Consider the following 22970-nt stretch of genomic DNA (forward strand, 5'->3'; position numbering starts at 1 on the left):
GTAAGTGGAATATATGAGTGTCCTTGAGCAATATTAGTCCTACTTAAAACAAATAAATAAATAAAAAAGAGAAAAATCATTAAAGTATGTTTAACTAGTGAGAAAAAAATACATTTCGTCTGGAAAATTAGCTCAAGAAACGCATATTTCACTGCATATCATTATGGAATAAATCCAAGTATTTTAGAATATATGTAACACATTGAACAAAAATCCAGAATGAAGAAGAATGAAGAATTTAGATATGTTAGCTTTGCTCCAGCCCCTCCCCAATAATCCCATTGTTCAGAGTACTTGCACAATGACCTTACTGAAATCCTCTCAATTTTAAGTTCACGCTCCCCTTTACAATATTACTTCCTTCTACTTCCCGTTTAGATGAGAATGTTTAATATTTCTTGTTGTAAATAGTTCAACAAACTGCATGATAAGCAATCTATCATCTCTGCAAGCTGAAAGTACTGAAATTTAACAAGATCTAAAAGAATAAATCTACATTCTGCATTTGGTTCAAGTGCCTCAGACTTACAAAAAGGTGTGAGAGCTCTGGCCTATTCTTTTCTAGTTTTAACACAGATCAGTGTTTAGTTAGTGGATTTTCACCCCTGTTTCACATCCGGGATCTGTCTCTGCAGGCCTGCTGTGCACAAACCTTTCCTATGAGCCTCCAGCTCTTCAGGACTCTCTAACACTGCAGGAATGTTCCCAGCAATGTGTGAATGAAGAATTCAAACTAATGAGCCAATTTAGTTTTAGACAGAGTTTTAAGACAAAAATGAAGTGAATGATATTAAGGTCCCTTTGCTGATTTGCTAAAAAGTAATAGCTTGGGAATAGTTAACAGACTGCTTATTTGAATCAGCTGTTTCCATGAGATTTTGATCCAGTTCTTTTGAGAAAAAATAGATATACATAGAATCATAGAATCATAGAATAGTTAGGGTTGGAAAGGACCTTAAGATCATCTAGTTCCACATATTTATTGTTCATATTTATCTAGTTCCACACATTGTTATTCAGATTTGATGACATTCACAAAGTAATGTGAAGTAAACAAATTAAGTAAACAAATACAAGAAGTTTTTTATATGATTAAAAAAGCAGAAAATGTAGGATTTGAAAGAGGAGGTGGGTGGCAAATGTGATGTTGAGCCAAAGGAAAAGGTTTAAACGTAGTATTGTTTCACATGTACACTTTACTTTGCAGAATATACTAACTGACTCCACCAGTCAGCCATAAATATTGCCTGTAAATGATTTCCATTATGCTTGAAATAAAATCATGGTTATTTTACAATGGCTATAGAGTCACAAAGTGAAAGCAGAGCCTGCTGAGACCACTAACATGCTGCAATCATTACTACAGAGCACAAAGAAGGAAAAACAGAAGTTCCTCAGCCATTTACATTGCCTTCACATTGGTCCAGAAAATCAATGCTGGCCATGGACCAGCAACCCCATTCTTTTATTAAATTCAGCAATGCTCATATTCATAGTTCATAGGAACTATGAGCAAATAAAATTAATTTTTTTTTTTTTTCCTAGACTTCATTTACCTTTTCTTCTGACTCTCAAGAACATGCTAACAACTATAACTAGGAAAAAGTCCTGCCTGGATGTTAATGTACAGGGTCATCAAAAGGACACTGTCAGCCTGCAGTTGTTGATCTGAATATTGAGCACTCTTTTGCCTCCATGCAACATGTATGTGTGTATTCTAGAGAAGGTCTTTCACTGTGGCAGCACCTGTGGTACTGCAAGAAAATGCTGCGTGCAATGTCTATTTGGTCAAATAGGACAGTACCTGAAAAATCCCTCACTTGCTTTTGTACCTCAGATCTAAAACTCAAATACTGCAATTCTGGTTATCTTGCTCCTGTCTTCCTAAAATCCAGCTGGCACTTAGAAATGCAGCACCAGTTTTCCAAGGAGAGTGGTAGATAAATGAATGATATCTTTTAATCTGCTGTTCTTAAAAGTTTACAAGTGATACTTTTAACCTGCTGTTCTTAAAAGTTTACTGTAATAGAGTTTCTGAAGCCTCACCAAGCAACCTGCTGCAACCCCAGATATTCTCGTGTTAGAGCATTTCTCCCATCAGCGAAGATAACTCTGTTCACTGCAGACACTTACTTCCCCTCTGCCACTATGACCCATGTAGCTGTGGAGCAGCATCATGTCTCCCTTCAACCGCTCTTCTCTAGACTTAGCAACCCCATTGCCTTGAAATTTCCACAGAAGTTACATTTTAAATCACATTCTCATGGCTCACCTCTGCGCTTCCTAATGTTGGTCCCCACCTTTCTGAATGCTCAATGCACAAAACTGTACGTGAAACTCTCCCCAGGCACATAACAGCAGAACAATTATCTCATTTATTTTACTTCCTGGATGATGTTTGCCTTTTTTAAAAGAACAAAACATTGTTTCTTACTCCTATTCAGCTTGTGATCAACTATTAACTAGTTCCTCATCCTCATGGTTATGATGTGCAATGTTTAACCACAACCACAGCACATGATTTCAATTCCTTTTTAAACTGCAACAGGTTTTGCTGGGTCTTGGAGATCAAATGATATGTTTCCAACTTAAACATACATCACAGTCTGATTTAATGTGCACCTACAAATTCCAGAAGGCTTCACCAATTCTATACATGGTACCTGTACCTTGAATGAAAGGCTTCACTGAAAAAGTCTCTAGCTGGCTTTGTTTCCTAACTCTACTATTAAAATAATATTTATCTTTTTTGTGTCTTTGTTTATGTCTGTGAATCCTTATGTATAATCTTAATCCTTTACATAGCCCATAAGGAACTGGTACGTCCTTCTATTTATTCCAAAAAGGTACTTAATAAACAATAACTTACTAGGCAAAGCCCCAACAAAATAAATACTGCCTTCCATGGATTTAACTTTCCTTAGGTTATCCTGTGCAGGTTGCTGACATGAAACCCCTGTTTTCTGCTCAATATAGAAGAGTAAGCTGGGGCACTCAAGTTCTTGTGAGCTCCCACCACTTTGAATGAGACACTAATGTAAATCATTCCAGTTTTTAATAATGTGGCCATATGGAACTTGGCTAGGTGTGTTTTGTTAAGATTTGATACCACAGGTAGGTCTAGTTTCTCACCTGCTCATTTTAAGCATTTTCCATAATTGTCACAACAGAAGTTAAGCATCATAAAAGAGCAGCATTTAAATTCACAATACCAGACTAAGCCAAGGCACTGAGGGAGGGAATGGGTGGTACTACACTAACATCTTAACAATAACACAGTCTAGTTAATGGTTTCTAAAGACAAGGCAATGTGCTTTTGCTGGTAGAAGATAATCTCTGTTCATGCAAATTCTTTCACATAAGGCACCTGTGGGTAGTATCTTTTGCTTACTACTAAACTTCTCCCATCTGTAATGCTGAAATGAAAGCTGAATTTTATTTTCCTTGGTAATATTCAAAAGTTAGTGGCAGCAATGTATCTTTGGCTAGTACAGATGAAGTAAGAAAACCTCTCCTCCCGCTGCAAAGAAGATATACTGCAGTCTCATTGTGTGACATTGGCTAGAAAATTGCTGAAAAAGGTACAGTCATATTCAAGTGGGTTGGCTTCCCAGTTCACTGGGGAAGTGGGGATTGTTGCCTTATCTCTGCAAGGATGGTTACATCACATGATGGCTAAACCAAGTGAGGCCTCCACACAGTTCAATCGGTAACTCAGTAAAGCTTCATGAGGTTGCATCCCTAAAATGGAAACAGACATTTTTCAGGCAGATTTGTCATTACAGAAGTTTTTCTTCCACAATTAACTACTTTTTTTTTTTTTGCCATTGAGTGCAGGCAAGTTCTAATCTTTTCTCTCAACAATTTCTGCTCCTATATATATCCAACCATTAAAGTCTCACTATTAATGTAGCATAATATTCCCTTAGCTGCTTAGTGAATTTTTTTACTGCTTGTTCACCATATTAAAAAGTGTATTGCCATCCTGAGGTATACTCATGTCCCACTATTCCATGCATATCATTAGCCTTCATTCTGGTGTCACCAAGAGCATGATGCACTTTCTCATTTAAGAACTGGCATTATTGTCTGCATTAAGTGCAGGAAAAGCCACCTTTGCTTGACAAGAACATTGACATTATTGAAAGGACTGTTTTTTTTCCTCAGGATTTAGGAAGCTGTCATAATCCACAGTGCAACAGGTACAACAGCCACTACAGAAAACATCCTGCTGTGACCTAGGTAGAGAGCACATCCCTGGTGCAAAACCTCTGGTTCTGATGTACACAAGTGATGAATTTAAACTAGTTGTAAACTATAAAAAAAACAGCTGCATTGTAATTGTGGAACACATACTGGGTTTGTTTTTATGGGGTTGTTTTTTCTTTTCTCCTTGTCATGCTAGGTCACTGATCTGTAACTAGTGCAATACAGTCAAACTCCTTTCACCCTTCACAGAGCAATTAATGATCACTACCTCCAGAGCAAGATAGAGTGACAGCAGGCTGGAGCAGGTCATGTTCAAACAGGATGCTGTGACAAATAAATTCTTACTGCAAAGGGCTGTTTGTTTGTATCAAACCCCCCCAGGCTAGTATCATCCTTCCATACAAATTTATATTTGCATTATGCAAAAATGCAAACTTTACCTGCAACAAACTTTTGGGACACAAAGTGAGGACTGGAGAAAGTCTTAATGTGCAATCATCTTCTGTTGCACACTAATGTGAAGGAACATAAAGGATTAAAATACACAAAAGCCTATTGTTCCTGACCTGTGATCAGCCATAATCACCTGGCAATGAAGAAAATGTAATGACGTCAAGTTGGTTTCAAAGGCCAGGGCACTGGGTATGCCTCCAGGAGTGTTTCACTCCAGACCTGAGTATGTTTCAGAAACCAGTCCACTGGGATCAGTTGGACATTAAAAAACTGTCCCCCTTTGATATGGTCTTGAGCCAAAAAGCATGCCACCATGTGTGCGTGTATTAATGCATCTATTAAGCTTTTTACAAATTAGATACTGTTAAACTGCTATAATCAGCTGCAAACCTATCAAGTCTATATGTATTATATAAATTTTGTACACTGTTATAACATGCTCCTTTGTCAAATATTTTTTTGGTTGGAAGTAGCTCTAACAATTTGGAAAATTTCATATAACCTAGAGAAGACACCTTCTGGGAGAAAAAAAAAAACAAACTGAAATGTAGAAAAGTAAAATATTAGACCATAAGAAAAAAAAAGCAAATAAAAAACAAAAAAAAAAGTAGAGGGGGTGTTCTCATCTCTTTGAGGCAATGATGCAAGAATCTTTCTATTGTCTTCACAAGACAAACATTTTTAATGACCATTTTTCTGCCTTTAAATTATATATTCATCATTACAGAGTAAAGACAACAATTAGAGGTCTTGTGGCTGTATCTGATTGTATTTCTTCCTGTAGTTTTGCAGAAAAATCTGAGATAAATGCATCCTAGATAGAGTCAGGAGTACTATTAAAACACGCAGCAACAGTAAGAGGGCTCTTTATAACAAAGGATAACAGTCGGTGGGGTGGGAAATAGCACACATCAGGTAAGTAGCAACATCTGAACTGCTCAGTTAAGTGCTCCTGATGGCAGACAGTGGTCAATAGGCAGTCAGAAGCCACAACTAACACAAGCAATTTTAGGAATCCAGTTAAATGCAGTAAAGGTCAATGTTATCCTTCAGTTTCAAAGAAATGGAGTGAAACATAGTAGCTCACATGGGTTTGATTAAGCAACCACTCGGGCTAGTGAGCAGCTATGTGAATAAGTGTTCTAAAGTTAGAGAGGCTTCTTCATGACTCACTCTTCAGCACCCAAATGCAAGTGGTCCTTATTTGCTTATGCAGATTTTTTATGGTTGTATTGCTTTTTAAAGGTGCAAAGTCAAAATCTACCATGCTGGAAAACTGGGCATAACTTACTTTGTGTGAAACAGGCTGCAACTCTGTTCAAGGAAGGAAACTTTTGGTGAAAGAATATCTCAGTGGTATAATCAAGTTTACCAACAAGGTGATGTTATTATCTTTGTACTCAGTTACTGGAAATCAGACACAGAAAGGACCCACCCCACACCCAGAGGACCTGTCTGACCAGCAAAGAGCTTCCAGCATGAATTAAGAACCATTTGAATAGAGACAACAGCATGATAATACTTCACAACTTCTATGGGGAAAAAATAAAAGGTGTAAAAGATTTCTTTACCGATGTGTTCATGTATGGCTAATTTCAGTGTTTTGCAATCCTCCTACCTCCAACACACCTAAGGTAAACCAAGCTTCTGCACCAGTCTTATATTCACCGCATTCAAATTCAATCTCACACCTTTTATACCGGAGCATAAACCCCCAGTGGTAGGTAAGTCTGTAATTCTTGAATTGTTTACTGCATGTCAGTTTACAATGAAGTCTATCAGCTCTCTGGTGTTTCAGGGCTGTTTATTTTTTTACAGAAACAGGGTTTTGCAAACCAAGTAAATGCAATATTTTGGTTAATGTTAATTTATGCTCCCAGCACATTTTCCAAAGACATGTAGAGGCTTGTTAGGCCAAGCACAGGTAAAAGCACAAGAAGGTAAAGTCCTGCTGTGTCTACCCTGCCTTTCAAATCCTGGCCTTCACCGTCACCAAAGCCCAAGCTCACTGTGCTGGCCCAACATGTGCAGACCTCAGGATGAGTCAGGAAGAGCTTCAGACATTAGTTTAGGTTACATTTAGTGTGGACAGACTGAATGCAACATGCCTCTCCATGCTGTCACGGCTTCTCTGCCTGCCCTTGAAACACCATTATATGAGCAGTCTGATTCAGAAAGGACTTTGTTGCTTATCAAAGAGATCTGCTGCAGGGTTAAAGGCAGTCAGAGGCTGCCTTAGTCCAAATACTAAGCTAAAGGTTTTCTACATGAAGGGATATGGTTTTGTCAAGACAGGATGCACAAAAGGCTTTAGATTGCACTTTGGCTCAGTCCTTTAAAGACAGTGTTGAGCCAGACGTAAAAATGAGCAGGGACAGCCAGCTACAAAAAGGGAATTCACAAATGAAAGGTGACTATCGGAGGTTATGCCACTGCTCTTGACCATCAAACTGTGGATCCACAGTGCAGTGAAATGCAGCTGGTGACCTCCTGCCCTCTTCCCTTCCTGTACATGCACTTCTGGAGGAAGAAACAACTGAATGCACTTAAATGTTGTATCTAATGACTTCAATTTAAATTTAATAAAGCAAATTATTACATGGAAAATTTTGAGAGTTCCACATGTACTTGTTAGCTGGAGGAAAGAGAGACCTGTTCATTGGCCAAAGGAGAAGACAAATTAAAAAATGGAGGTGTCAGAACTAACACAGATATTTACAGGAAGGTCATTTCTCTGGTGGTTTATTGCTCAAGATTATTATTGTAAAAACTAATCTCTATATTTACATCTTTTTCCCACACAATGTCCCAATTAAATTGCTGTAAATACAAAGTCATTAAATGCAAAACAATTCTAGATACTATAAGAAGATGGGAAATTCCCAAGTTGAGATACATTGTTTGATTGCTTAATTATTAATGACTTGGATGTGTTAGTTCTCACCACATCATTTCTGCTGAATTTGAATACCTAATTCCTTCCTCAGGCCTTTCATCCACTAGAACAGTGGGATGTGAGCTAGATCCTGCTGGGAAATAGCTCTATGCACATTGATCCATCCAAACAGGAGGCAAGAATTGGATTGACCCTCTCCAGTGATGGGCTGATCCAGTGCCAAGGGACCCCAGTAGGATCTCGGTGCCTAGGCAGGGATGACTGGAGGTTTTTACCCTCACACAGCCTGCAAAAGGGATATGTAGCCCTGGAATCCAGGTACCAGAGGACTGCTTCAGGTATAAGATTTATGCAAACAGAGTGCAGAAGCCATAGAGTTATCTGCAAAATTCACAGAGCTAAAGCTGAAAATCAGCATCTGTTTCCTTTTGATGATGGTCTTATTAGAATTAGATTGATTCCTGATGATTTTGAAACTGAAGAAATTAAAATTCTTTTCACAGAAAGTTTTTTATTATAATTCAAGCCCAAAGTTCATTGAAACCCTCCTCTCTTTTTTGAAAAAAAAAAAAAAACAAAACCAAAAACCAAACACAAGCAAACAAAACAAAACAAAAACAAAAAAAAATAAAAAACCCAGGGGGGGAGCTGACAAATTTCCAGCAGAAAATAAGATGGAGCATGACACCTGTCCTTTGTCAGCAAGCTATTGTGTTTAAACTCTCCTTTTCAGTTTTGCCCATGCCCTGGTTAAAGATACATGTGTGTTGCACAATAGTCTGTCAACTGGAATGGTGCTCTGGTGGCTTTCAAATTCCTCTTGTGTAATATGAGGAAATAATCAGTACCATATGCCAGAGTCATGGAGTTCAAAGTGGTTTAAACACAACCTCATCTCCTGCCTCCCACCCCCAGGTCCAGATCCTGCTTTACTGCCACAGTCAGACATACAGTCAGTTTCTGAGGAAGATGAACCTGCCTCTAACAGTAAACCAGCTTTTTTTCATTAAGCTTTAAAATTTGGACATTGATGGATTTTCCATAAGCCTACCTAAATGTACAGAAATGATTACAGTGGATATCTCAGCTGTTTTCAGTATCAGGTGGAAGCATCATTCCTTTAGCAATTGTCTGAAAGACACTACTGTGTAATGCAGTCCTCTCGTGTAATTCAGCAGTGTTTTGGTGTAGATAATCTCTCTGAAATCAAAGTCTCTTTGAAATCAAATGCCAGTCAGAAGTACATTGGACTTAAGCTAGTAACCCACAGACTTTTCCACACATGCTCAGCTATATCCATACAAGCTGTCTTACTGTGAGAAACAGTAATGCTGTTTTCCCATTTATGTGCTTTTTCTTTTAGATTAAAAGTAATATGGTCACAAAACTGCACAGCCTGAAAAAATTCACAAGCCAGCCTGTGGACTAGTGTTTCCAGTCCTCAAAACTCACTTCTAGTGGGGTTTGGTGGACTGAGGCCAAGACCAGTGTTGCTATCAGAGGACCAGGGAGGTTGTAGCTGCCCTGCTCAGCTGCCAGTGCTTCTGACACTGTCAGATTGCACTGGTACAACTGGAGGTAGAAGATATCTTCACCTTTGTTAGGATAAACTCCTCTCTTTTCTCCTGAGGGCTTTCACCTGTAATTGTAAATTATGTTCTATATCTAGTTCTCCATTGTCAAAAGACTCTCCTGAAAGGCCAGCTCATTTGGGAAGAAAGGGACAAAGGCTTCCCATGGCTTCCTGTTTCTAGAGGGCATATTTAAAGAGGTCTCTTCTTAACTATGTAAAACCAGCAGAAACCTCTTTAACTTCACTGAACTGGATTTCCTGCAGCATAGGATAACTCACAAGAGAATTTTGATTAGAAAAAAAATACCAGAAGAGTGATGTGCATGCTTCCTAGGAAATACCAGTAGTTTCAGTGAGTGCCCTTATGCATCGCATCTCTGACTCTGCATCAATTAATACAGGCAGGCTGTCTGGCCAACAGGCTGTTACAGAATGACTTTGTGTATAAGGAACTTGGAAGAAGCCAGTGATTATACAGTAACTGCATTGATGAAGTTACAGAAAGTGAATTTCCCTATGACCTTGTGGTTTCACTGCTGGAATAATATGAAAAGATTGAGCCAAAGATGTCTTCGAGCTGTGACATGATATCAACAGGGAAGTCAAAGAAAAGATTTGTTTAACATGCTTTCATTTACTTCTTAGAATAGTGATGACATACCATTAACACCACCAAAAACTGAGTCACATGTAACTGCCTCTTCGAGCTATCAGGATCTATATAAGCAATTTAGCTGTGGTCTTGGGAGACAGAAAGTCAAACCCTTTCTGCTATAGCAAGGCTCCTTGGCAAGCTGGGCACTATGCAATATGTCCTACTCTGTGCTGCCATCCTCCTACCTGAGAGTCTTGCTTTTCCAGCACAACTTCAACCAGAATCACAGAGCAACACAGACTTTGATAATGTAAAGGTATGTTATTAGGGGGGCAATGTAACTGTATTGTGAATAATCTGATTTTTTATTCAGCTTCTACATTCCTTTCCTGTCTGTTTATATTATCTTCTTAAGTTACCACGATAGTTTTTGCAGAGATGACATGAAACAATTTAAACTTATTGACTAGATTAGACATCCCCCCCCAGTCTAACTTACAAAAGAGATCAAGTTCCAACTGGTAAAGGGGAGCATCTCATTTTTAAAACATTTCCAAAGTATTTATGTAGACTATGTTGGAAGGCAGAGGATTTGAATGCTCAGGAAATTGTGTTTACTTAAAAAGATTGCTTCCTTACAGTGTTTCGCTACTATTACAATTCTTTTTACATATACTAATCTATACTACGGGGAGAACAGCATTTTGTAAACTGAAATGTAACAAAAAAAAAAAATCTAAAACTAACCATGATGACAAAACAATTCAACCAAATGTAAAATGCAATTACCAAAAAGTCCACTGATATACATATTGATTTTTATTTTCCTTTTCTTCTTTCAGGCATATCTTGATAAATTCTTTCCACTTCTCACAAAAACACAAAACCAAAGTTTAGAAGACAGGATTAAAGAAATGCAGAGGTTTTTCCACCTGACTGTAACTGGAAAATTAAATGCAGAAACAGTAGAAACAATTAAACAGCCCAGATGTGGAATCCCTGATATAGCGGATTACCAAACATTTCCTGGAAGTCCAAGGTGGAACAAGAGACATTTGACTTACAAGTTAGTGATGTTTCAGGTTTTAAGGGGAAAGGGGTTGCTTTGTATTTAACTATGTGGGTTTCCTTCACAACATAAGTGACATTAATCTCTTTCCTTTTTCTGCCAGGATTGTCAATTATACTCCTGATCTACCCCAAAAGAAAGTGGATGATGCAATTAGAAGGGCTCTCATGGTATGGAGTGATGTGACTCCCCTGCGGTTCCAAAGAGTATACAACAGGCAAGCAGACATTGTGATTGCATTTGCACGTCGAGGTGAGAATACCTGTCATTTTTAAGATGCATTGGTCCACATTTAACTCAAAGTATTTTTATGGCCACAGCTTTAAGAAAGAAAAAAGAGTTTCAAATTATTCCAAAGTCTGCATGAAATTTATCTTCTCTTCATCTAGCCACTACATTTATAAATTGTGATTCATCTTTTATCCCTACGAAACCATTAAAAAATCCTGTCAGAGTTAAAGCTGTGAAATGGAGGGAGAATTCAGCTCCATGAGAAGACACCTAAATTTAGGTGTTAAAGGCTCTGTGTGCCTTGACAAATAGTGTAAACTAATTGGAACAGAGCTGTAAAGCAAATCAGCTGGTCCTGAAGATGAAGCCTCCACAGGCTGGATTCAGGCGGGTTTACTTTGGTCCAGATCTAGCCTGGTTCCCTGGACTAAACAGTCTTTGGCAGCTGCGGTGCATGAAGTTTTGCCACAGAGAGTATCTTCTGGTTGATTTTCTCCTAGAAGGAATTCCATTGTTGAACTGCAGGATTACAGCAAGGTGCAAGTCAAAGCATGGCAAATACAGATGATCAGTAGAGGCACTTCAGAAGTTCACCTGGGATCCAGACTAGTACATGAATGTAGCCGTGCCTTTCACTTGAGCCTGTCACCTAAACTGACTCAACTTAGTCATACTAAATGCCTACTTTAAGATTACCTGACTTGTTCTCTAGAGCCATCGACAGCATTTACTAGGTCTCTTACTAGGATTGTGAGTGAAGATCAGACATGTAGCTTACAAATAGATTACTGCATATAAACACCAAAATGTCACAAACTCATGCTTCACTGATGGGAAGCATATTATGTTTCCATTAAGAGTCAATTAATGAGCCAAAGTGAAAAAAGATCCTGCAAGCTGGAATGGGTTTTAATTCTTTGTCACACACTACAACTAAGTGTCTTCTCCTGTGCTAGCCCTGTCTCAAGGACCGTCCACATGGTCGGGGGGAAAGGACACAGAATGGCATTTGAGTCCCCAGATACCCCTCGATCAACTTGGAGGCTCACCAAGGGGTACAGGGAAATTTTCACAGCTGGTACAAATATGCCATCCTGTCAGCGCTTGCACTTGAGGCAGGAAACCGTACCATTCCACATGCACTGTGAGAGAAGCAGGTAATAGACCATACCCCAAGGCTGGGGTAAATGAACTTAACTCCTCAGGAACATGGTTATTTATCCAAAATCACTGTCTTCCACTAAAATCAGTACAAGTGAGAATGTCTACAATTAATGTTGCTTGGTACTTTCCAACATTAGAAGCCATTTGGGTGCTTATAATGTTGTCAAGCATTAAGTATTTATTCTGAAATAATCCAATTGCTGCCTTAGAACCACATTTCTGACAAAAGCTCAGAAAAATATTCAGGTCTTTCTGAAACTTTGCAAGTTTACAGTCTGAATTATCAAATATAAGTTTTGAACTTAAGTCATGAACTTGAAGAGTATTTCCTAATCCTTGCTCCTCAATTTTACCACCTTGCTGCTATCAAAGGACTTTTTATAAGGACTGACAATCAACAAAATTAGCACAAGCAAGCAATGTGCTTCAGTTTTCTGAATTTAAACATTACAGTTGATGTAATCTGATTACATGCTTTTCTTGTCAAATGCAGAGCACGGTGATGGATATCCTTTTGATGGAAGAGGTAACACACTAGCTCATGCATTTGCACCTGGAGAAGGGCTTGGTGGAGATGCTCATTTTGATGATGACGAAATATGGTCAGAGTCCAATCAAGGTAAAACCTACATGTGTGTATGAAGGGGAAAGACAAACATTGTACATCTTGGAAGAACACAGCCATAGAAAACGCCTTCCATAACACTTCATGTTTTGGTACCATTTCAGTGCCAACATTTCTGTTCTTTTCAATTACCTTTCTAAGTTCTTCTACTTCGTTATCATTAGGAGTTACATAATGCCTTCCCTCCATATATTAAATCACTTTTCACAGGCTGAACAGGGACTATGAGCCTCTGCTCTGTACTTACATTATGAAAAGGTAGAATGATTTGCTTGTAGAAATAAGGTTGTTCAAAACCAGAGTTGAAAAGAGACTCAAGGTCTCTATATGCATATGCAAGGGATCAGTAATGTCTTTATTTAAATATTACAGTTGTACAACAAAGTTTAGTAATAACCAATGAAAACTTCAATGTTTCATTCCAAGGGAATGAAAGATATAAATTCTCCTGCTACTTCGATTCTTTGTACGCTAAAAAGAAATTGCATACCTTTAACAGAACTTTTCTATGCTTCTATGCTGCAGAAGTTAATTTGTTCCTTGTTGCTGCTCATGAATTCGGCCATTCTTTGGGACTTGCTCATTCAAATGTCCGTGAAGCTCTGATGTACCCTATCTACTCATATGTGAACCCAGCAACCTTCAGGCTTTCAGAGGATGATAGGCGAGGAATTCAGAGGTTATACGGTAAATTCATTATGAGATTTGATTTTCAAGATAAAATTTACTGGGTTACAGGTTTCATTACTCTCCCTAATTGCAAGGGCCTTGTTGTATTACCGAAAAGAGAGGAGGAGAACAGATTTGGGAAAAACATTCCTGTATACTCCATCCACTATGCTCCTTCTGCAGAATGTCCCCACTACAACCAAGAGGTGATGAAGCAGCAGTGCAGCATTCTGGCACACTGTCTTTCTGCACAACTACATATTGCCAAACAAATCTGTGCACTGTGCTCTACAAACAACTTGTTTCAGTGAGTGGGACTACTGACAGGGAAATGTGAGATACTGTGTCACTTACAAAGCCAAGGGAGAGTTCAGTGAAGGCAGAAACTACTCAGCAGTAGAAGTGGAGCATAACCAGAACTGACCACACAGGGTAAACTTTGCCAGGTTTGTTTTTCTTTAGGCACCACCTTCTTGAGGGCATGCTAGAGGGATACTAGGATTAAAACACAATTGTCTGCATTATTCATTTTCAGCACACTCTCTTGTTTTGTGCTTCTTTCCCACAGGGAAAAAGTCATCAAACTCTTGAAGAAAATGCTTCAAAAAGACCAAAGAATTCACATCTGGCTGCTTTGGTGTTCCAATTCAATTTTAATTCTGGTTGGTGTTCTAAAACTACTTTAATCCTCTAGCTAATTAAAGTAGTAAATTCCTGAACTGCACTTTTTCTCCCTGAATTTTTATATTGATTTATAGTGCACTTTATACAATTAAAAAAGCCCTGAACTTGTATACTCTGTTGTCTAATATTTGGTTTTTTTTTTCTTTTGGAATTTCAATAAGGGATTAAATAATTCCTGCCTGTGTGATAGGCAGAGAAAAAAATATCTTTCTAATCAGTTACTAGCCGTTTCTTCCACATGAAACTCACAGATGAAGTTGCTAGTGCTAAGTGGATATCATTCTCAGGGCACAGGTGTCTTGAGGTATGAGAAAAATAGGAAATCCCAGAATAGAGGGTCAGATCCCAGACTGCCTTAAAGACTATGAAGAATGGGACCAGCAAAGTCCACATCCTGTGTGGATGCTCGACCAACTTGGGTCAACCTGCGGGACCCTGGAAAGACACAATGTTGACAGAAAGTACCTTGTTCTCATGACCAAAGTCCCCACAGGGAATACAGCATGAAACAGAGACACACCATGGTCTTCACTGAGGTCCTGTTCCACTTCCATTCACATACATGATCTCTGCTTTGAGAAAAACGGCTGCCGCTGTCATACCTCACCCAGTTTTCTAGATGTGAACCATGCAATATCTGCCTCCATCTAGTGGTAAAACTCGGCAAACTGCGCCGGCGCTACACACTGTGGTAAAATGCAGTTTACCTGTCCACAAGCCCACAGCAGTTACTGCTATACATCCCACCAGTAGGGTAAATTAGGGACAAGAGCAAATTTAGCAAGGGTGCTGCTGCCTCATCCATCTTCACTTTATTCTACTGCATTCTGTGTAAGTTTCCACATGCTCTCTCTAGTACATATCTGAGGCCATCTAAATAGTAGGGAATCCTAGAAATGGAAGCATTTAATTATACAAAGAAAGCCAGGAAGAAAGTTATACTGGGCATAAAGACACTTTCCTCTATCTTTTAATTTATTCATTCCTCCAGTGCACAACATGCCAAAAATAGAAAACAGTAAAAAACTCTGAAGAAAGTGCATCAGGAATGAAGTAAGATGGCTGTTTTAACATTGCAAGGGTAGGCAAAGAGCAGTAGATAAAACATCTCAAGGTCGGAAATACACCTTTGTTTTGAGCTTCTAACTACAGTAAATTAAAAAAAAAAAAAAAGAAAAGAGACAGAAAAACTCTTTATTTTCTGTATCTCATTGTCTGAGATAAAAGAAATAAAAAAAACCACAGGACATGCCATGCTTTGGTTTGTTTTGCAGTGAGGCATTTGGTATTTCTGCACACAGTGTTAGCAGTGACATTCAGTGGAGTTTGTCTGATTTTACCACATGAGAATCCACTCCTGGTACTGTTCCATTTGTAACCCTTCATTTCCAAAAGTGCAATCATGCTTTAGGAAATTCCTTTTATTTTATAACCTATGTACATAAATTTTATATGGTTCAAATACTGTCTGGACAAATCCATGGGGAAAAAAAAATCCATTAAATGATTCCTCATGAATTCCTACTCATAGATTTTCTGACCCCAAAATAGCTAAAAGCTAATGTTATTCTTGGGAATTACTAATCCATATTTCTTTATTATATTCTTGTCTAGATGGTCCTTATGGGGGACCAAACACTGAGCTATGCAGATATTTTTTGATCCAGTATAGCCATCCTTATGTTTTACTTCCCCACACACACACACTTTCTACAGGATATATCCTTAAATTCAACCTGCTTTTCCAAGCTTTGCAATCTCCCCAAGTGCTCTCTTTTACACTTCTTTTACAAGGTTATTTTGCGAACTCTACAGTATTTAAATACTGTCAATCTCCCTGCTTTCTGAATATTTCTGTTTTTTTTTTTCTCACTCACTTACAGTTCCATCCAGGGCCCTTGTTCCTTCTCAGATGGATAACAAAAACACGTATTTGCCTTTACTGGTTGCTGTTCCTAAGAGAAATGAGGGTACTGCCCTTGGCACCCTGATGCCTGTAATGCATTCAGCAGGGAAATCCCTGCCACTGGGCAGCTGAGCTCTCATCCCAGCTCCATGCAGGAACTTGGCTTTGCACAAAGGCTCCTGTTGTTTCAGCTTTTAATTCTATAATGGGGCTTAACTGCTACACACTCTACATGAGGGCCAGTGATACCTGGCATTAACAGGGAGTAAGATCTCTGGAGAATAAATCTAATTATATCAGCAGCAATTCCAACCTTAGCAATGTACATTAAAGCTGCCACAGATAAAAATACGTTATGGGGAAAGAGCTGAAAAATTATGAAGCAAGGCCTGCCACAGTACTGTCCTCTTAAAATGCTTTTGGTTTTCCCCCCTGGTTTTCTAAAATTATATCTTCAACAAAACCCACCTTGAACAGGATGTTCTTAATGGTATCATAATTATGTTTTCAGTTTCAGCCATGTCAATCTGAAGTAGCTCCATTGACGTCAATGGAATTATTTTGGATTTATCTATAAGAGTAAAAATGTTAGCAAAGGACTAGAGAGAATATTATCTGTTTTGATTATTGTTACAGTAGGAACAGTCACAAGCCAGGGAACTACAGATAATCACTTTTGGAAAAGACTGAGGAAAATTATTTGGGGGTGGAAACTGTGACTGTTTTCTGTCCCCCCTAAAGTTCACAGGCAATAAAACAAGAAGCATAAAGAAAAGCAGCAGAGTGCTAAAGGGATAGAGGAAAATATGGAAGCCCATCCACATCAGAAAACCAGAAAACACTAGATGTCTTCAGCCTAGCCACATGAAGTGACTGGACAGAGACAAATACTGAGTGTAGTGAGATGTTCATTATTTCTTGTAAATCAAAAAAAGTAAAGTACTCCAAATTAACTTATGTAGGAGATTTTAAACAAAGGATGTATTTTTTTTTACACAGCAAATAACTGTTATGGAATTCATTAACACAGGATATTCACTGATAGTGGAGAGCCAAATTCACAAACAAAGGTTTAGATATATTTATGTAGCCTAACAGCTATGAGGGCATGGTGAAAAATAGTGGCTCACTGTCTTGCTGAATACCAAAAGAAGAGCCAACCCAAATTTATGCAGTTTTGCTAACATTACAGACCTTGCTATAGGCAAAAAGAAATACCTTGTCTGCAAAGTCAGGAATTGTTAACTTAGTTTAATCCAAGAATTACTATTATTCCAGAAGCAATCATTATAGGGGAAAGAAAAAGAAAAAAAAATGGAGTGGGGGGATGGAGAGAAAAGAACAGTAATTAAGAAAAAGTCCCAACAAGGATGTAGCCAAAATTATTAGCACACTTCCTATTTTTTACCCCTTTCTCTCATGTTGTGCTTACCCTTCCCCAGCCCCTCTGCATCCTACAGTTCTTGGAATCTTCTGAAAGGAGTGTTTCAGTGAGTGCCCAGTGTCCTGAGTCCTTCCCAGGAGTTGATGATGTTGTTGATGGTTTCTCTCCCTTCATTCCAGAGCTCATCTTTTGTTCAGCTAAACAAAATAAACATTATTTTTAATAAGCATTCTAGTTTTCTACTCAATCTACTGATTCCTCTCCCATTCATCAATATCCTTTTTAACTTGTAGGCTCCAGAAACTGATATATTCCAGCAGTCATTTATAATGTCAAATAGGGGTGGGAAAAAAAAAAAAAACAACAGAAAACCCTCATCAATTCCTCCTGCTCCTTTCTCAAACATCCTTTTATATTTACATAAGGATTGCATTAAACATTTTAGTTCCTGCCTCACATTGGAAGATCATGTGCAACTAGATATCTACCAAGACTTCTAAATTCTTTTCAGAATCGTCCCATCATACAGGGACACCACACTGTCCTAAAGGCCATGCGAGGGGGAAAGGGAGTGGTACTACTATGGGCTTCCTCTAGACGGAGCTCTGCACTCAAAGCAGAGATACCTAGGCATGAAGTAAGGTGATGCTGAAAAAACACTCAAAGCCCAGTTTGGGCATGAATTACAGAATACAGAACATCGCCAAAACCATTCGCCCATTCCATTAACTGCTGTTTGCGCAAAAATTCTGAAGATAAAACTGGAGTCCTCCAATGTTAAATATCTTTTATTTTTGATTACAGGACAGTGTCATGGTGGCACTCCTGATTACATATTACTTTTCCCAAATGGCTCTCTCTGAGTTCAACCATTACTCTGAAATCAATAAAGATAAAGAAAGAATTTATTCTTAAAAAAGAAGAAGAGCTTTGCAAAAGATCAAACACAATATTCTTGTCATTTGTTAATAGATGTGGAACCGGGAAGAGCCTGAAATCAGCAATGTCCCATCTTCCTGAAGGGAAACAGCCAAATGATACCAAATGATTGAAATCACTAGAGGCAGGCTTCACACAACATAGTATAAATAAAGGCTGCATTTAAAGGATGCAACCAAGGGCACATTCTTTCTCTATTTGGTACTTTCAGCAGCAGTTAATCTCATCCTAATGCAGAGGTCCAGCAGAGATCAGAAAACAATGTCCATTTCTCACTGTTGGCTAGGAAGACTGACAGCAGCTATAAATTCATTCTAGCACATTCCAATCAAACCTGTCATTATCTCGAACGCCCTGGCTCCATGTTGGGTGTCAAAAAGGACTGTTGTGATTTAACCCCAGAGGATTCCCAGGAATTTATGTCAGCAAATGACTTAAATGGAAAAAAAAATCAAATTAAGAGAAGATGTATGTACGGGTAACAATAGTGAGAAGTCCAAATATTTGGAAAAGCTTTCTTAAGGTACCAAGTGTTACTGACAGAAAACAGTTTCTGTGATATTGAATTTTGCCCTCTTGAGTGCTGCAGCACATTTTTTTTCAGTTTTGCCCTCACTGATCTATGAAAATGTGTTTTCCAGCTACATTACCACATCGTTATAGTATTGATCCATGTGTGTTAATACTGTGGTGCTTACTATGAGCACCTCAAATCAGCTTGCAGGTCAGAAACTGTTAATTCCCCAAAAGGTAACCCAATCAGAAAACAAAATGACCACCTGATTGAACTAATTCCAGTGTAAATACTTACTTTTACTACTAAGGTAGATTCTAGCAGAAAAAGAAGCAGAATCCTCTGGAACCTAAAACATTCACAAAAAGATTTTCTTTACTTTCTTCTTACATAGGGAGTTTGCACTTTCAAAGTAACTACAGATATATTGCTAATCTTTGTTTAAAATATATTAATCATATTTATAATCTGGATATAGTATCCATTAAAGTGGTATTTGTTAAAGTGGATGAAAACATTTTAAGACCATTAATAGTGGCTGAGGTGTTGGTTGCCTTCCTGTACAGTGCTGAAGGGAAGTCATGGTTAGAGGTAAAACATCTGAAATTCTGGGATTCTCTCTCCTGTCAGTATATCTAGAAAAAAGCATACAACAGACACACCAAATGCATTTACTCGGGCTTGTGAATTGTTGATAGCTTCTGTAAATTATGTTGCAGAGAAGGATTTCAAAAGCTAGGATACTTTCAGTTTCTGTTCTGCCCATTGACAGCTACCAAAAAAAATCTCAGCATGTATGAACCAGGGATTAGAGACAGGCATAAACATGGACATCAAACATAAATAAAAACTCCAAACTCTCCTCACACACCCCTTATTGTAGGTGCAGAACATCCTGCAACTGTAGGGGTGGTTTATTCCACTCTATGCATAAGTCTGCAGTTCTCTATTTCCTCCTGAGATAGTGTGCCAAAAAGATATACGTTTGGGAGAACTGTAATTGAAGGAATAAATCACTAGGGTGCATCCAAGGACCTCAGTAAAGGACAGCATTTGGAATCAAGTACTAGAATCACTTTCCCTATTAGTCAGCTCTATTTCTTTTCAAACTCACAAGCCCACAGAAAACCACTCTTTTCCACTAAGCAATTTATTACTGATCAGGAGACCCAAATCCAATAAAGTCAGTGCACAGTATAACGTGGTTTTATTATAAAAACCTCATGCACACTGATATTCCACATGAAAAAAAAAAAAAATCCCCCCCCCGGCAAAAAAAAACAAACCAAAACAAAACAAAAACAAACAAACAAAAAAAACCAACAAAAAACAACAACATGTAAAGGAGTACTAATTGTTTTTTGGTAGGTTTTTTTTTTCATTCTGAGCATGTCAAGGGGATAGAATGCTGGTGGTGACTGTGTCACTGTGGATAGAAAGTTCGTGGTGGCCATTCCACAGGATCTGGTAGATCCAGGATGGGTATATAAAGGGCTATGTTACACTGGGGGGGGGAGGAGGGAAGAAAGAAAACCATAAAAAACTGTGAAAGAGCAAAAATATTTTATTATTTTCAGCATTTCCTGGTACAGGCATGAAGAAAATCCCTGTTCTGTGGGACAAGATCCTACTGTTTGTGTCCTGATCAGAGTGTAACTTGCATTCCTTCTTATGTGGTCATCACTAAGTTATAGGCAAAAACGGATATTGACTTCCATTCTAAATCTTATCTTCAGCGTCTGTTTTTTTCTGTGTTACACTCAGATCTGTAAGGGTTTAAGGAGTTAGGTACCAATTGCTTTGAGAAACCTCCATTTCTGTGTCCTGTTGTTCTAAATACTTTGGGTCACAGGAGACTGCATTCTGTTCTCTTTCAGTCAAGGCTATACACATGAAACCGCAAAAAATAATGGAGATTCACCTAATCCGTATCCTTCAGCAACTCAAAGTGACAGAGGAATTCTACCTGTTATATTTGGAATTAAAATAAGTATTTAGTGCAATGAGAGATGCCCTTGTGTATCACTCCTGCCTGATCTCAAGAGGCATGCATTTTTCCCAGGTCCCGCCTCCTGTCTGACAGTTTCATGTGTATCCGTGGGATGCGGGGATGTAAGACAGCCCAGGTGGCACTAGGCCAGGATGTCAAACACCTGAACTGCTCCTGGTGTTTAGACATCACATTTAGCTGTCTGCACCCTCATGCTGAGCTCCATCTTGCTCTGCCCCAGCCCTGACAGCAAGCAGGAGGCCCAGGGGAACAGGGGTGGAACAGGACAGTGAGGACCTGTGAGGTGACCACAGCCCCAGGTCAAGAGGCTGCGTCCCAGCACAGACAGGAGTGACAGCGAGCTCCCTGCGTTGGCTGTTTTCTGGTGGCCGTGTTCCAGTGGGTAGAATTTTGGTGTTGGCCATGTCCCAGGGGAGAGAATGTTGGTGACTGTATCCTAGGTGACGGAATGTTGGTGGTGTCCATTCCGTTCCACAGGGGTTGGTAGCCCAGGTTCCAGGACGGGCGCGTAAAGGGCTGCGGGGTGACAAGGGCCAGACCCGCCTGGAGGAGAGCAGGTGGGTGAGCCAGGGCTGAGGTGAGAGGGCAGGAGGAAGGCAGGGAGGGGAGGGCCGGGCTGCTGGGCCCGGGCAGGGAGGCAGCGGCTGCCCCATGGGCGGCAGATGGTGGCTGCTCCTCCTTTCACTTCCAGAGCCAGAAGCTCACACAAGGACAGGACCGGAAGAGGGCGCACTCCTGAGCCCGGCCACACAGCCAGACACTCGCCTCCTGCTGCACGGACACAAAGTTCAGTCTTGGCGTGTGGCAGGGCCCTGCGCAGGGGTTGCGCGTGGTGAGCAGTGGCGGTTGCTCTGCAGTTCTCTTCTCTTCTGCAGCCACAGGCACGCAACGGGACAGGATCGGACCTCGGCGTGCTCCGGTCCTCAGGCACTCTTGCAGAGAGACTTGCTACCTTCCATAGGGAGGTAAGTCATTGAGCCTGGCAGACCTGGGAGGGGGTTCCCCATGTGAACAAGGGTGGCTGAAGCCGTGGCTTCCCCATCTGCCATTTCACCTGCAAGCCCTGACAGGAAATAGACCAACAATGGAGCAACCCCTTAAGCACATAAACAAACCTCTACAGGGATTCTTCATGGGAAACTCTGATGGGAACCGCATAGTTTTTCTCCTACCTTCTACAGATGCAGGCCCAGACAATCAAAACAAAACACCATGGGGCACTGTGGTGTTCAGCCACACAGAAAGAGATGTCATTCCTTCTACAAAGGACACTGACACAAAGTTAAGTCATCGAGCCTGCAGAGCCCTGGGCAGGGGTTGCCCATATGAACAAGGGTGGCCGGTGCCATTTCTTGTCCTGCCATTTCAGGCGAAAACCCTAACATAGAATGGACGAACCATGGTGCACTCCTACCCTCGGCAGCACACCACATGTTAAATCTCTTCTACAGAGACACTGACACAAAGGTAAGGCACTGAGGCTGGCAGAGTCCTGGGCAGTGCTGCCCACGGTCAGTCTGTCTGCTGTCTACGTTCTTATCCTGTCTTTAATAGCTGCAACCCCAACAGGGAATGGACCAGACCATGGTGCACTCCTGTCCTCATCCACACAGTCAGAGAGTCACTTCCTTCAATGGAGGACACTGACGCACAGTTAAGTCGCCGAGACCTGCAGAGCCCTGAGCAAGGGTTCCCCATGTGAGTGACTGTTGCTGCTGCTTAGTTTGCTGTCCTGCCATTTCCAATTGCAGGCCCAGACAAGGACAGGACCCAACAATGGCTCACTCTTCTCCTCCAGCACACTGCCAGATATTAAATGCCTTCCACAAGGACAAAGACCAAAGATAAGTCATTCACTGCGGCAGAGCCATGGGCAGGACTCGCCATGGTGAGTCAGGGTGTCTGATGTCTACATTCTTATCCTGTCTTGAACAGCTGCAACCCTAACAGGGAATGGACCAGACCATGGTGCGCTCCTGTCCTCATCCACACAGTCAGAGAGTCACTTCCTTCTACGGAGGACACTGACACAAAGTTAAGTCGCCGAG

The 22970-nt window shown here is 39.9% G+C and overlaps 1 protein-coding gene across 1 annotated transcript; it reads left to right on the forward strand.

The window, feature by feature from the left end:
• Positions 1 to 9784: 9784 nt before the first annotated feature.
• Positions 9785 to 14278, forward strand: MMP7 (matrix metallopeptidase 7). The gene is made up of 6 exons (XM_062615372.1): positions 9785 to 10042; positions 10569 to 10792; positions 10899 to 11047; positions 12684 to 12809; positions 13341 to 13502; positions 14053 to 14278. The coding sequence occupies exons 1-6, from the start codon at positions 9935 to 9937 to the stop codon at positions 14073 to 14075; spliced, it is 792 nt and encodes a 263-aa protein (XP_062471356.1). The 5' UTR covers positions 9785 to 9934; the 3' UTR covers positions 14076 to 14278.
• Positions 14279 to 22970: the final 8692 nt, after the last annotated feature.

Source organism: Pezoporus occidentalis, unplaced genomic scaffold (genome assembly GCF_034315485.1).
Source record: "Pezoporus occidentalis ecotype Australia unplaced genomic scaffold, CSIRO_AGI_Poc_V1 ctg18, whole genome shotgun sequence".
In the NCBI taxonomy this organism is placed as follows: domain Eukaryota; kingdom Metazoa; phylum Chordata; class Aves; order Psittaciformes; family Psittacidae; genus Pezoporus; species Pezoporus occidentalis.

Coding starts and splice junctions, on each gene's coding strand:
- MMP7 (XM_062615372.1), top strand. CDS start 9,935: ATGCAATATGTCCTACTCTGTGCTGCCATCCTCCTACCTGAGAGTCTT. Junction 10,043..10,568: donor CAGACTTTGATAATGTAAAG/GTATGTTATTAG, acceptor TTCTTCTTTCAG/GCATATCTTGATAAATTCTT. Junction 11,048..12,683: donor GATTGCATTTGCACGTCGAG/GTGAGAATACCT, acceptor TGTCAAATGCAG/AGCACGGTGATGGATATCCT.